General features: G+C 42.5%; 1 protein-coding gene and 1 long non-coding RNA gene across 18 annotated transcripts in view; one reads left to right on the forward strand and one right to left on the reverse strand.

Annotated features, from left to right (window-relative positions):
* LOC142011339 (uncharacterized) overlaps positions 1-14,507 on the reverse strand; it is a 32,916-nt gene extending 18,409 nt beyond the window's left edge. For 2 of the 3 annotated variants that reach the window (XR_012645054.1, XR_012645052.1), the window contains exons 1-2: positions 14,303-14,499; positions 5,144-5,272 (exon numbers count right to left, since the gene is read on the reverse strand). This is a non-coding gene — a long non-coding RNA (uncharacterized LOC142011339). Of the gene's footprint in view, positions 1-5,143; positions 5,273-14,302 lie in introns of all 3 variants that reach the window. The other variant, XR_012645053.1, reaches the window with a different exon arrangement.
* TRDN (triadin) overlaps positions 1-15,961 on the forward strand; it is a 351,197-nt gene that overhangs the window by 167,377 nt on the left and 167,859 nt on the right. For all 15 annotated transcript variants that reach the window (XM_074990631.1, XM_074990634.1, XM_074990630.1 and 12 more), the window contains one exon: positions 924-1,001. In XM_074990631.1, coding sequence (XP_074846732.1) covers positions 924-1,001 — 78 coding nt within the window. The remainder of the gene's footprint in view (positions 1-923; positions 1,002-15,961) is intronic.

Genomic DNA, 15,961 nt, shown 5'->3' on the forward strand with positions numbered 1-15,961 from the left:
AGTTAGTTGTGACATTGACTTGAAATCTTTGGTACAGAAAGCACGATGTTTCCAGGTCAACAGCTGGGCAAGTTTCTCACACACACTACCATCCCAGGATGTCACAACTTTGATGAGTGGAGGGGATTTCATCTAGAACAGCACTAACTGAGAACTTATGTCTACAGAGTGCATCAGTGCACAAGAATTAGAGCCTCAGAGGGGTAGTGATGTTAGTCTGTAGCCTCACAAATAATAAGCAAGAAAAAGTCTATGGCACATTAAAGATTTTGTGGGAAAGATCCACTTCTTCTTCATCCAAGGAAGTGGATCTTACCCACTAAAGCTCTTGACCAACTAGAGGTGTAAATTCTAGTGTACATCTGCATACTGTTCACAGACTGTTTATGTGGAACCTTCTAGCATGCATTAAAATTCCCTGGTGAGCACTGATGTAGAACTCTTTGAAATGGTACTACATCAGTATGAATTAGGGAGTGTTTAGGGCACACCACCAGAGACACCATGGACAACTAGTGCACAGCACTGTGGTTCACACTAGAATTTACATCCCTGATAGCATGCACAAAGGCATTATGAAAATAAGCCCAAAGTCCAATACAATTCTTACCCTTTCTTCTCTCAGTTAGTGCAACAAGTACCTGTGAGTTTGTCACATGGGAGCTGGAATGCAGACCCACCCAATTCATCCTACATCCTGTTGTGCATCCAACAGTCAGGAACAACTTTTAATCATTACTGAGCCATTCATACATTATAGCTCATTAGCAATGCCCGGAGTGTGCCAGTAGCTTACTGCAGCCCAGCTCTGCAGGCAGCAGTGCCGAAGTAAGGGTGTCATCAAAGCTGTATCATGCCACCTTTACTTCTGTGCTGATGCTGGCATTTTCCACACTGTTTAACTGATATCTCTTCATGTGCAGGACAAAAGGAAACAGAGCCTCCTCATCTACTTGTACAAGAACATCCAAGAAAAAAGCCTGCAGCACCAGCTGTAGAAGGCAAGTTTGATTCTTTCCTTCAATTCATTTTTTATCTAGTTTCTATTTTCCCATTAATATTGATGGAGGAAGACCAAGCATATATCTCAAAATCACACAAGCGTATTTGCAGGATCAGGGCTTAAGACTGATTGTGTGTAATCAGATCTGCATCAACTGGCCCAGGGACTTGTGTGGAGGATCATTGACTTCAATGGGCCTACAGGAGGGGACCAGGGTCTTCCTGCCTGCATCAGATTGCAGGATTGGGGCTAAATTTCTAAAGTGCTTTCTGGTGTTTTGAAAGGTAAAGTGCTACATAAATGTAAACTAGCTTCACTGTCAATAAATGACAAGGATGGATTACTGTTTCAGCAATTGCATTTGCAAATAATACTATATAATTCAGGGCTGGGCAATAATACTGATGTGGAGCCATTCTGTGAATTTGGTAAGAGGTCAAGGGCTGCTCTTTTCTATGGTATTAATGGAGGGGATGCAGGGTCTGGGATGGAAGTTGTGTGCAGAAAAGAGTTTGGAGTAGGAAATAGGGGTGCAGGAGGGGATGTGGTGTCTGAGAGAGAAATGTGGAAAGGGGCTGGGGTGCAGGAGGGGTGCAGAAAGCTTGGCTGTGACCTGGCACAGAGGTGCAGAGGATTTGGGGTACAGGATGGGGTAGGGTGCCAGGTGCAGGCTCTGTTCAGGAGGTGCTTACCCTAAGCAGCTCCTATCCAGCAGCTCTGGGGCAGGCTATGCCCCCACATGCCACTCACACCTGCCGGCTACTTGGGCCACTGCATCTCTGTGTAGCACACACCATGGCCCAGGCAGCTCCCATTGGTTGGCTTGCAGCCAATGGGGCCTGTAAGGAATGTGGTGGGGGCAGGGCAGTATGCAGAGACAGCTCCCCCCCACACACACAAGGGAAGTGCACTGCACAGGGATGCACATGCTGGCTTGGGCTAGCAGCCACTATGAGTGGTGTGGGGGGGCATAGCAGGCAAGGATCCTACCGAAGGGTCCTGCTGGGTCACGTGACATTGGCAGCTCGGAGGATCGTAGCTGGTCAGATCTGAATGGCTGGCCATATTTTGCTTGCCCTAATATAATTCATCATACTTGTGAATAATATTTCTTGCTCCATGTTTATTAAACTTACAAAGACTTAGAAATCAGCTACCTCCCTATAATTCCATCAAATAAAAGTTACACAGTCAGCCTTCACCTAAAATAGATCATGGAATCATGGAATCAATGGTCTGGAATAGATCTCAGAAGGTCATCGAGTCCAGCCCCCTGCTTCAAGCAGGATCAACCCCATCGAAGTCATCCCAGCCAGAACCTAGTCAAGCCAGGACTTAAAAACACCTACAGATGGAGAATCCACCACCTCTCCAGGCAATACATTCCAGTGCTTCACCAGCCTCCTAGTGAAGTAGTTTTTTCCTAATATCCAACCGACTCTTCTTCTTCTGTAACTTCAGATCATTACTCCTTGTTCTGCTACCTGACACCATTGAGAACAGTTTCTCACCATCCTCTTTAGAGCTTCCCTTCAGGAAATTGAAGGCTGCTCTTAAATCACCCCTCAGTCTTCTCTTCTGTAAACTAAACATGCCCAAATCCCTCAGACTCTCCTCATAGGTAATGTGCTCCAGCCCCTTAATCATTTTTGTTGCCCTTCGCTGAACCTCCTCTAGCACATCCACATCCTTTTTATGCTGGGGAGCCAAAAACTGGACACAATATTCCAGATGTGGCCCCACCAGTGCCGAATAGAGGAGAACAACTACTTCTCTAGATCTGCTCAAAATCCTTCTCCTAATGCACCCTAATAAGCCATTAGCCTTCTTGACTACAAGGTTACACTGTTTACAGATGACCAGCCTTTCATCCACCATAACCCCTAGGTCTCTTTCTGCTGTACTGCTGCTTAGTCAGTCGGTCCCAAGTCTATAACAATGCTTGGGATTCCTCTGTCCCAACTGCAGGACTCTACACTTCTCCTTGTTGAACCGCATCAGATTTCTTTTGGCCCACTCCTCCCAACTTATCCTGGTCACTCTGGATCCTATCTCTACCCTCCAAAATATCTACCTCTCCCCCTAGCTTAGTGTCATCCACAAACTTGCTGAGGGTGCAATCCAGTCCCTCATCCGGGTCATTAATAAAGATGGTGATCAACAGCAGCCCCAGAATCGAGCCTTGTGGCACTCCGGTTGAAACTGACCGCCATCCAGATATTGAGCCATTGACGATTACCCTTTGGGCCTGACAGTCAAGCCAGCTTTCTATCCATCTTATAGTCCATGGATCCAATCCATACATCCTTAACTTATGGGCAAGAATCTTGTGAGAGACTGTATCAAAAGCTTTGCTGAAGTCAAGGTATATCACATCCACCGACTTCCCCGTATTTACCAAGCCTGTTACCTCATCATAGAAGCTAATCAGGTTGATCAGACAGGACTCGCCCTTGGTAAATCCATGTTGGCTACTTTTGATCACTTTCCCCTCTTCCAACTGCTCCAAAATGGTTTCCTTTAGGATCCCCTCCATTATTTTCCCAGGGATTGCAGTAAGGCTGACCAGTCTGTAGTTCCCTGGATTGTTCTTCTTTCCTTTTTTAAAGATGGGCACGACATTTGCCTTTTTCCAGTCATCTGGGATCTCTCCCGATTGCCAAGAGTCTTCAGAGATAATGGCCAAAGGCTCGGCAATGACATCTGCCAATTCTCTCACTACACTTGGGTGCATTAAATCCAGACCCGTGGATTTTGCCTACATCTAGTTTGTCTAGATAGCTCATAACTCGTTCCTTTGCCACAGATGGCTGCCCTCCACTTTCCCATATGGCATTGTCTAGCACCGTAGTGTGGGAGCTGTCTTTTTCCATGAAGATAGAGGCAAAAAAAGCATTGAGTGTTTCAGCTTTTCTTATATCATCTGTCACTAGGTTACCTCCCTCATCCAGTAATGGCCCCACACATTCTCTGGTAACCAGCTTATTGTTAACAAGCCTGTAGAAACCCTTCTTGTTACCCTTCACATCCCTTGGCAGCTGCAGTTCCAGTTGTGCTATCGCTTTCCTGATTACTCCCCAGCATTTTCCAGCCATATGTGTATACTCCTCCTTTGTCAACTGTCCATGTTTCAATTTCTTATACGCATCCTTTTTGGGTTTAAACTGACCAAGATTTTACCTGTTAAGCCAAGCTGGTTGCCTACCATATTTGCATTTCTTACTATGCAGTGAGACGGTTTGTTCCTGTGCCTTCAATAAGACTTCTTTAAAATACTGCCAGTTCTCTTGAACTCTTTTCCCCTTCATCTTCATTACCCAAGGGATCCTGCTCATCAGTTTTCTCATGGAGTCAAAGTCTGCTCTTTTGAAATCAAGGATCTGTCATTTACTGCTCACCCTTCCTCCTTTTGTCAGGATCCAGAAATCTACTATCTCATGGTTGCTGCAGCCCAGGTTTCCACCCACTTCTATTTCTCCTACTAGTTCTTCCCTGTTTGTGAGCAGTAGGTCAAGGTGTGCACAGCCCCTGGTCAGTTCCTTCAGCGCTTGTACCAAGAAGTTGTCCCCAACATTCTCCAAAAACTTCCTGGACTGTCTGTGTGCTGCTGTATTGGTCTCCCAGCAAACGTCTGGACGATCAGTCTCCCATGAGAGCTAAGGCCTGTGATTTGGAAGCTTCTCTTAGCTGTCTGAAGAAATGTTCATCTACCTTATCTCCCTGATTTGGCAGTCTATAGCAGACACCAACTACAACAACACCTCTGTTACTTCCACTTCTGAGGTTATCCCAAAGACACTCAGCTGGTTTTTCTCCTTTCTTATACTGGAGCTCTGAACAACCATACTGCTCCCTCACATAGAGCGCAACTCCTCTTCCTTTTCTCCCCTGACTGTCCTTCCTGAACAGTTTATACCCTTCCATGACCGTGCTCCAGTCATGCAAATCATCCCACCAAGTCTCTGTTATTCCAACCACCTCATACTCCTTTGACTGTGCCAGGACCTCTAATTCTTCCTGTTTGTTACCTTGGTTTCTGGCCTTTGTGTACAAGCATCTTAGAGAAGTGGCTAATTGGCCTACTTCCTCCTCTTCACCCAGGAAACCTACTTGATTGTTCCCTCCTCCTTCCCCACGTACCTCAGGGATTGTGTCACCATCCCCCCGATGAACCTAGTTTAAAGCCCTCCTCACTAGAGTTGCAAGCCTGCTTGCAAAGATGCTCTTTCGTCTCTTCATTAGGTGTATCCCATCTCTTCCCAGCAGTCCCTGTTCACGAAAAAGAATCCCATGGTCAAATTATTTAATTATTCTGTCATTGCATTATGTAATTTACTCGCCTAATAATAATGGTAGTAAAATTGATATAATATTAATTTTGTATTAAATGGGCCTATATTCAATCATTTCAAAACATCACTGTACCTGCCTTTTTTGGCTCAATGTCATTTCTCTGTCTTCCCTTCTAATTATTGAAAGCCTCTGAAACCAGTAAACTGCATGTTACTCTCTTCTGTTGCCTGACACAGCATGCTAGAACTGACAAGGCGGCAAAAGTGTAACAACATTCATAAAATACTGTGCAGTCATCCAGTCACACTATGGCACTGTTTGATAGTCTTTCATAAGGGATTTATTTTTATACTATCTGTAAGTTTCACAGTATAAGAGGAATATAAGATGAGACTGAAGCATCCCAATTTACAATAACTGCAACATTGTATTAAGATTTACTTAAATTTAGTAAATAGAAAACAACTGAATTGTTCTACAAAATATTATAGATCTAGCCATACTTGATTAGATACTTGTAATCTTGTGATTAGTTTCAGTCAAAATAAATGGATAAAAATAGTCAAGTGACTTGTTATCTCATTGCCCCAGATGAAATTGGATGAAATTTCTCTATAAATACATTGTTCTCTTGTCTGACAAGAGTACAGATCTGTAGTTATTGTGAGACATATCGTCGTTTGTAAATAGGTTGCAGTCCTCCTACTCGAACCAAAACATTTCATCTCTGCTTATCAGAAAAAAAGTTCTTTCTGTGTTACGCACTAAATGCTATTATCCACCAATTAAATATAATGGGAGGAAAAAAACCATAATGGAAACAGACTGTTTCCTTTGTGGTGTGATTAAATGAAATTCTGAAATATAACTGTTGTACAATAGGAACTATTGTCAAATTAACATTAAGTTTCTGATTTTCAAAGTTATGAGCAATTACTGAGCTTGTACAAGGAAATGAACATGTATGTATCTCACTGGTGAATTGTGTGTGTTATTAGATCATTTATTCATCCAATTACAGTAACAGTGAGTGAAAATTAGGCATCCATTTGGCAAACACAAACTGGGGACATACTTTATGCACAGAATTGGTCAACTAATATCTTTTAAAAGGCTTACAGTCTGGTCACCAAGACAGAATGGTATTCATTCAAAATTGTTTAAGGAAATGAGGTGGGAAGAGCTAATAACAGAAGTCTGATATAAATAGTTGATATTTTGCCACCAGTATGATATATATGTTTGAGAAGGGAGGCATTGATGCTCCTTGGGACTCTAGACCATGAAGTCTTATTCCAGAACAAGGGAAAATAGTTGAGTAATAAAGCACTGACCTAGGTGACAGAAAGAATAACCAGCATAAATATAGTACTTAAAATTTACAAGCACGTGAACAAGCAGGAGTACACCCCTTCTATATATTACAATTGATTGACAAAATGGAAGAGAAGTAGAAGAATACTTCTCAGGAGGGAAAGAGACTACACTATAGGGCTGAGCACATTGGTTCAGAAAGACTGAAAATACACTTGTGCAAACTGTGTATGCCTGGAACTAAACTTGCCATTGTTTAGGACTTAAAATATCAGTATCAGGATGAGGACAACACTGGAAGAGGGGAATGGGGCACGGCAACAGTTGGTGGGATAGAATATGATTTGTAAATTCTCTAGACTGGGGTTGACAGTTTAAACCTGTGTTTTCCATCAGTTCTGACATAGGTTGTGAACTTGTTCTAGTTTCAACCTCTCTGTATCACTTGATATACCTCTTCAGAAAAAAAGGAAAAAAAAGATGCTACTCAACTTTGTGAAGCACTTTGATATTTTCAGATGAAAACTCTGTTTCAGCCAGATCCAGTGTCCATTGGAAAAGACTGATCACTTACCTCAGTGGAGCCTGGCTAATGACTGAGTGTTATTATGTAGTAAATTTCATCCATCCCGAGCTATCACAGCCATCTCTCCCCCACACCCGCACAGAAATAACCTGTTGGTTCAAGTCTTCTCAGATGTAAGGGGAAAAGAAGGACAAGCACTGCAAATCCATAGATATTCTTCAAGCATAGGCTTTGCTAATCCCTTCTGATATTAACTTCTGGGTGCAACTGACCAATATGGTGGGGAAATACCCTATAATTACTCTGCTGGTTTGTCTGGTTCTTTTAAAAAAGTTTAAGCTATTCTGGATCATACTGCAGAAAGTGCAATGGGAGATTTTGAAATTGCCAGTTTCAGGCCAGTTTTGCAAAAGCAGTGGAGCAACCCAGGAGAGAGGAGGAAAAAAAAATCAGTAAATGCGAAGGTGTTGGTAGATACAAAGTTCAATTACTGTTATGTACTTCAAGAGCTTCCTCAGCCATGGCATGAAGTGAGGTAACACCTTTTAGATTCTTATTTTATTTGCTTTTGGAAACTCCCAAAAGCATATGGAATTACCACTCTCATCTCTATATACCACCACGTGGAGTAAGTAAGGGGCACTGGATGTTCTTTGAACAGGCCGATTATCCATAGCCCTGGTGGCTCTGACCTTAATATGTTTCTTCCTCTGTGCTCTCTCCTACCTCTTTTATCTCTATTGCTTTAGTTTCTTCTTTTGTGAATCCTCATTTGAGGTTAGATAGTCTGCTGAGTGAGTTCAGTTCCCTGCTGTTCTCTGTGCAGTTTATTTCTTTCTGCTCACCGGTTTGCTTTGTTTTCTTCCCACAAATCACATTTAATCTCAGAAAAATCTCACTTTCTCTTGCTTAGAATGTGTCGCTTCATGCTGCTTCCTAGGCCATGGTGCAGGCAATCTGTAAGAAATGCACTGTGGTCACTGGATTTAAGGAATTCGGGAAAGATTACTCAGCAACATACCTAAAAAGGATGTGAACAGTGGCGTGCTTGGGTGGGTGGTAGTCTCCCCGCTTCAGAAACCTGCCATTGCAAGACATTGGCTCTTGCCTCCCCTCTACCCAGGAGTGTGAGAAATATAGGACACTTTAGTCTTGCATCTCTGGCTCTGCTATTTTTTTCCTGAGGCTTCCCTCACTCAGCCTGCCACCAGCTGCTCTGCCTGAAAAGCTACTTCAGCCTTCTCTCTCCTCCTGCTTCCCTCTCTCCCTCTCCGCTGTCTATTCTTTGCTCTATCACCTAGGAATGCTTCATTGTAAGAGCAGCAGAGCCAAAGAATGACTGCCTGCTGGGATCTTTCCCTGCTGTCAAGAAACAAACATGTTGTCATGCTGCTTAAATTACATTTAAAACTTTCCTATTTTTCCACCTGTCCAATTTTGGGGGGAATGATAGTACCCCAGGGTGGGGCTTCTATTTTCCCATTTAGATCTACTTTGCACTTGTCTGAGAGGCTCTTCCCTTTACAGGCAGGTCAGGTTACTAAGTAGGGCCCAGACTGTTACACTCAAATATTGATGCCTCAGCAGGATAGCGAAAGCACTTTTGAGTTCTTTTCCCCAAAACACCTTTGTTACTGGTGACTGTGCAGCAACAACAAATCCTTGTCCTAAACAGCCAATCATTTTATAGCTGAGTGTCTCCTACATTATCCTCTTCCAACCAACTGGTAAGTCATCTTAGCTCCTTTTTGCTTTTTAACATTACTGAGGGTAGCACAGTCTCTCAAACTTGAGTCCCTTCAGTGAATGTCATCAAAATGATGTTTATACTCTCAAATGTTAGTGAAACACTAGGATTGAAACCTCCTTCTAATCCTTTCTATTTATTTGTAACCAAGGGTGAAAGCAACACATTTCTTATAGGTAGTGTACTATCACTATCTATCCCCCACTGGGGAGGCAGGGACTGCAATAAAGCAGGGCCTGTGAGAAATTTCAGTGTTGCATGGAGTGCGGGGGCTTCAGGGAAAAGGTATGGGGTGTTGGGGGTGGGGGGGGCACTGTTCCCGATAAGATTTTTCATAAATGCGTGGAGTAAGTTTTGTCTTGTGCACCAATACTGAAGTCATGTGTGCTTGTTTAGATGTGTGTCAGTCCAGCACCAGACACATCAGTTGCTAAAGGAAGCATATTTAAAGCAGACATGCACACACCCCCAGAGGGAAGTGGGGAGCCCAGCCACAAACACACTGACATGCCCCAGAGGGAAGGCAGGAACCCAGCTCCCTCCCCCATCGTACACACACACACACACACACAGAGCAAGAGAGAGAGAGAGAGAGAGAAGGGGGGATGCCATCTTTATTAAGGTCTCCGCTCCCGATTTCCTTTTTTGAAGCCAGCTGCCAGGCAGCTCCAAAGCTGCACCACCTCAGCTCTCGCCCTTGTTACAGCTCTGAAAATGGCGGCACTGGGAAAAACGGTGCTGGAGTGCTATTTCGTGGCCTTCCAGCAGAAAAAAAGCCCTGGTGATTTGGATTGGCTTATGCTAAAGCGAAGTGTGATTGTTCCTCCCAGAGCTGATTCTGAAAGCTGTGAAAGCTGAATTGTATCTCTTGGTGAAAGCATGTGCTTTTCATTACACAGCTTAGCAATACCCTTATTAATGGGTGTGATTGGCCCAGAAAAGAGCCTTCCTCCTCCTTGTACTGAAACGTGGTGGTTGCTAATTTTTATCTTCAAGATGTTTGCAGCACAGAGAAGGAAAGTAGGTAGAATTTTAAATCTATAATTCTGAGGATCTTGGAGGAATAAAATTAACATGACCCTCTTTGGACCTTTGGTTAAATTCTCTAACATACACATTTTGAAAAAAAATATCAAGCAAACTGAATCACTCTGAACTATATTTTTTTATCTTCATCCAAAACAGATGCTGGAGGCTAACTTGGCTTTTGTTACAAATGTACATATCCATGCTGTGTATGACATATGGCATCTCACTAGCTCAAGGAGAACATTTCAGTTTACAGCCTCAGTTCATGAATATAACTCTGGTGGAAATAACCAAGGGTTTCTAAATTACAAAAGCCAATACAAACGCTGATAAATCTTCCTCAGTACATGGAAGTGTGCTTCCATTTTATAAATCACTATGCTGGTGTCTGGGCTCCATCTATCAGTGACTTCTTGTTCCTTAAGACACATGGTAATGCATAATACCTATGTTTTCCTTACTGTACAATGAAATAATTTACATTTAAAACAAGTGAAATCCAACAGTTTAATATACCACGGAAAGCATTCCAAATCAATATGCTGTGTGTAATGTGAGCTCACATCATCTAGTCTGTGTTGTGTTTCATATTTTCCCTATTATGCAGCATGGAAGACAGCAAATGTGTCTAACCTCTTATCTTAAATGTCCCAAGCCAAGAGATAGTGTGAAAGAAAAATAGCCCAACGCCTCTGCTGGAAATACCATAATGCAGTGTCTTGTGCTTTAAACCACCTTTCTTAAGGAATATGTTGGAAATAATCTAGAAATCTTTAAATAGACCTCCTGTAGAGATATTTTTACTAAGTAAATGTAGGGGCGCTAAGTATATTTGTGGTGTTTTTATAGTGTGTAAAAAAGTTATTTCAGTAGCATTGCGCCTGTGTCTCTCTGAAGCCGCTTTCAAGATAGCAACAATTCTGAGATAATATGAACAAGGTTTCAAAGCAATATCTCCATTAGTTTAGACTGCAAGTTTTAGCTGTAAAGACTAATGATTTAGCTATGAGGAGGAAAGACTAAATCTTCACTGTTTCAGAAGGCCCTTAGCCTTTTAGCTAAGGACATGAGGCACTTCTGCACTTCTTTTATTTTAGTGATAAGATAAAAAAAACTAGTCATTGGAAAGAACTACAATTTTAAAACACTTGATTTAAATACATATATGTGTGTGTGTGTATATATATATATAAGCCGTGTCTACACGTGCACGCTACTTCGAAGTAGCGGCACTAACTTCGAAATAGCGCCCGTCACAGCTACACGTGTTGGGCGCTATTTCGATGTTAACATCGACGTTAGGCGGCGAGACGTCGAAGCCGCTAACCCCATGAGAGGATGGGAATAGCACCCTACGTCGATGTTCAATGTCGAAGTAGGGACTGTGTAGTCGTTGCGCGTCTCGCAACATCGAAATTGTGGGGTCCTCCATGGCGGCCATCAGCTGGGGGGTTGAGAGACGCTGTCTCTCCAGCCCGTGCGGGGCTCTATGGTCACCGTGTGCAGCAGCCCTTAGCCCAGGGCTTCTGGCTGCTGCTGCTGCAGCGGGGGATTCATGCTGCATGCACAGGGTCTGCAACTCGTTGTCGGCTCTGTGTATCTTGTGCTGTTTAGTGCAAGTGTGTCTGGGAGGGGCCCTTTAAGGGAGCGACTTGCTGTTGAGTCCGCCCTGTGACCCTGTCTGCAGCTGTGCCTGGCACCCTTATTTCGATGTGTGCTACTTTGGCGTGTAGACGTACCCTCGCAGCGCCTATTTCGATGTGGTGCCGCGCAACGTCGATGTTGAACATCGACGTTGCCAGCCCTGGAGGACGTGTAGACGTTATTCATCGAAATAGCCTATTTCGATGTCTCCACATCGAAATAGGCTACTTCGAAGTAGGCTTCACTTGTAGACGTAGCCATATAGTTTAAGTACACAGATTTCAATAATTTGATATTATTTTTGTTCAGATTAGCATGGCGGAGAAACTACCTTAAAAATAAGTACTTACCAAAATTAATCTGTCAAAACCAAGCCAAGTATTTCAAATAAATTACATTTCTTTTTTAAGTTTTCCAAGTTGCCACATTAGCAGCCCCTTCTAGTAAAAGCACCATGACTGGGAAGAGAAGTGCTGCTCTGAGATGCGATTATGCCATATTCTCTTGGAGAGGTAAAGATGGCATCACTTCAAAAGGAGCAGGAGTCAAGGCCTATAATTCCTCTGTTGTCTAGGCCTCCCCATTTCCCATACTCCAGAGACTCCTGGTCAGATACATACAGTGGGGCTGAAGGCCCCCATGGGTGCTGGGGAAAGAAGTGTGGGTGGGGGAGTGCAGCTCCATGACCCTGGAGCCTTGGGCAGAAGGGGCATGTGGAGTCAGCCCTTAGCATTGCCTGGAGCACCACGCTGTCTTCCCCTCCCCAGCTCTCAGAAGCCCCACAGGATGATGCTCCAGCAGCATTTCAAAGGGGCCTTGCAGCTCCTGGCCATCACAGCTGCTACTGCCACAGCAGTGGCAGCTGGGAGCTATGGGCACCTTTGAAAGACTGGGCCCCTGTGCAGTTGCTCTCCCCCCAACCCCCTGCCACTTTCCTCCCTCTGTTGTTGGGCCAGGATTCATACCTCCCCCCAGGTATCATTCCACATTCTTCTCAGCCTACCCCCGGGTCTGCCCAAGGGCAGTCAGTGCAGCCAGTGCTGATGTTGTCCCCTATCCCTTCTGAGTAGGATTTCTAGCCACCAAGGGGGTGAATGCTAACAATAGCCTCTGCAACAATTTAATGTGTAGTTTTTGCCCCTTTCTCAGGTGATCATGCCACAGATTGTGACTCCTCTCTGGCTCTTTTACCCACCAGCCACACACTCTGATTTTGAAGGGGGCTGCCCTTGGCTGCATAGTTCAGACTAGCATGCCACCCATCTTTTCCCCCTGTATGTGCTTTCTGACTTCATTAAACTGGTGTTTGTGTTCTGTTGCTCCCTTCTGTGTTGTTTAGTAAGGGGAGCATATGGCCCCATGTTATTAACAAACAGTTTTTGTGCTTAATTCAACACAGCCATGAAATGGAAAGTCTGTAATCACCCCATGGGGAAATCATGAACTCTTGTGTGGGTCACATGAAAGCACCAGGAATTTCAGATGTGATTGTGCTATTTTCATACTTTTCACAAATCTAGCAAATGCCTACATGTATCACTCTTCAAAGCTTCCAAATAATATTTGAAATTGGGGTTTGAACACAGTAAAATAGCTTCAAAGATAAAATCAGGCAGTACAGATTCACCAGGAGCTCAAGTTTTACTGTCTCCAATGACCTCTATACCTCATTATTCCTTCACTTAGTCTGAGAAAACATGATATTGCACTGGCTCACTGAAATAAAAAGGCATGATATTAAAAAAAAAAAAATTGTTGTGATTACTGTCTTCTTAATTTTGGCCTAGACATACCCAGGTAAGTCAAACAAAATAACTTACGTGTGGAAAGTAGCAGTTCTGCAAACTTTAGATCAATTTAATATAGAGTTTTATGACCTTTATGGACTTTTCAGTAACTTGATCAATGCCAGGCAGTATTACTTCCCTCAGAGAAAATAAATGGATCAAAAAGGACAGTTAAGAAATGGCTTTTTCAAGGGACATTTTCAAATAAAATTTGACCCCAGATTTAGACTTTTTTAAATACTCTGCATCCATGAAATTTAAGATCAAGTCAAATGTTTCTCTAAATTCCCCTGCAGTATTTCAACCCAACACTGCAGAATTTTGCTAATGCATATAAAATTGACTAGAATCTTAAGTTCAGCTGACCAGCCTAATTTTGGTCTCCAAGCTAAGAGAAATAATAAAAAACAAATAAAAAATAAATAAAAAAGAAGGAAGGTAACAGTATAAAGAGCAAAAATGTAATTAGTCTTTTAACTTTTAGATGAAATCTTGTCCCCCATTAAAGTTGATAGCAAAATGTGATTGACCTTACAAGAGCCAGCGTCTCACTCTGGTTAGAAGAGAAAAGTGTTCTTGATAGATAAGGAAATTAGCTTTATTTGTAAAGTATATATTTTTTGTTTTCTCATGTCTCTCTAAGATTCAAATCATGTGAGCTTAAGTTGCGTAAATTGAGTACTATAAAATTAAGTAAACTTTTACCCAAGACATGCTGCACCTAAATGTTATTTTCTCTGAGGTTCTGATAATATAAATTAACTTTTGTCTTAGTTAGTTCTGGAAATCCAGGAAAAGAACTTTCATGGGAGACTTGATATTGTCTGGTTTTGTGAAAAATTGCAACAGCTTTTCTTGCCTAATGATTCTGGTCCTGGCAGAAATACAGAAATACATAGAGATGAGCAAGGGGAAAAAAAAGGAAAAAGAAAAAAGAAAAAGAAAACCACTTTCCTTACCTGTACCTCTTAGTGGTGATAGATGAGCAGATAAATTCTTTTAGAGTCAGCACTAACATGACTGCATGGAGCATCTAGGAAGATATGTGTGGGTAAGAGACTCTCACGATGTCTACCACTTCCAGACAGACTGCATTACTTGTGTAAGTCTGTGCATTATAACTCAAGTGCATTCCTAAAATTAGCTCTCCCCAGCACTGGCACAGCAACAGGCTGTTGTTACACCCAGGCCTAATCTGAAGTGGCACTCTTTCTTCATATTACTAATACTGCTACCTCCCCAAACCCTGCCTTTCATGGAGTGCTTGACTAGAGAGCAAGAAAAACTTTGGAAGCAGGTTCAGGCAATTCACGCCAATATACATTTATTTTTGTTTGTATTAAAATCCACCTTCTTGGTTTTTAGCAAATCTTTCACTCTCCTTCTTCTTCAGAAGTGTCCTAATTTCAGAACAGTGGTTGCATTGTGTAGACTCTAGGATAGTTATTTTGAATTAACTTTGCTGTGTATACCTACCCTGAGTTGTTTATCCTTCTTGCGTTTCCTCATGTCTTGCCATGTGTTTTTGTCTAACTCCTCTTTTTATCTACACTCAAAGCCCTTAGACACACAGTGAAACCAACCTGGCTTGATGAAGGAATAGGCAACTGTGACCTATTCTTCATCCATCCACATCACAGAGTGGAGATAGAAAAAGTGCAGGTACATTGGCTCAAAAGTTTAGTAAGTCCTTCACTGTTCTTACAATTCCCCACGTCTCTATTTTCTGTCAGCCCATGTGCCTACTTACTTCCCACTCCCCCTTCTCTGTTGATCCATGTATTCTCCCTTAGCATTTTACCCTTCATGTTTCATTTTAATTATGTTTATGCTTGGAAGAAGCCCACCACATTATATACTTCAGATATGGTGAGTTCTCTATTTGCATTAGACATATTTCTTAACTTGTCATGGTCCAAAGGTGGATTGTAGTGCATAGCAAAGACCAGTATGAAAAATACAGTATATGTATTCATTCAGGACTCTAAAAATTAGGTGGGATTCCTTCTTTTCCTGTAAACAACTCTTTATATAACCTCAGTTTAATGATTCCCTATTATTTGCAACAATAATAGTAAGGAATATCAAATGTGTGTGAAACCAAAATAATTTGGGGGCTAAAATGGATGACATCTCTCAGAACAAAGTACACTGGCAAAGTGTATCAGTTTACAAATTTATCCTAGTAAAACGATGGCTCAAGAAAACAGTTGGGTTCAGTATGGGATTTTTCCCAGTCCTACAGGCTATCTTGTGAAGCTTGACTTCCAAAAGGCATTTCCTTCCCTCTGATGCAGACATACTAAGGGCTTTTCCTCTGAGTACCTGTGCAAGGGGAAGGGAAAGTTGAGCTGGAGTTCTCTACTTTTTCATTGTGTAGGAGGTTCCCTGCACTCTGTCACAGGAGCTCACTTGCATACAGATTTGTTGTGGTAAGCATTCTAGGACTGGCATGTGCAGTTGGGGCAAGATTATTGTTTCCTGCCTGTCAAGACACAGTCTGCATTTTCAGTGTGTGGCAGGAATCTCTGAATGTGTCACATCTGATTGATGTTCCATTTGCGCTTCCAGCCCTCAGGAGCACTGAACAGAGCCCCACAGACAGGAGATTTTGTGCT

This window comes from Carettochelys insculpta, chromosome 3 (assembly GCF_033958435.1).
Source record: "Carettochelys insculpta isolate YL-2023 chromosome 3, ASM3395843v1, whole genome shotgun sequence".
NCBI lineage: Eukaryota > Metazoa > Chordata > Testudines > Carettochelyidae > Carettochelys > Carettochelys insculpta.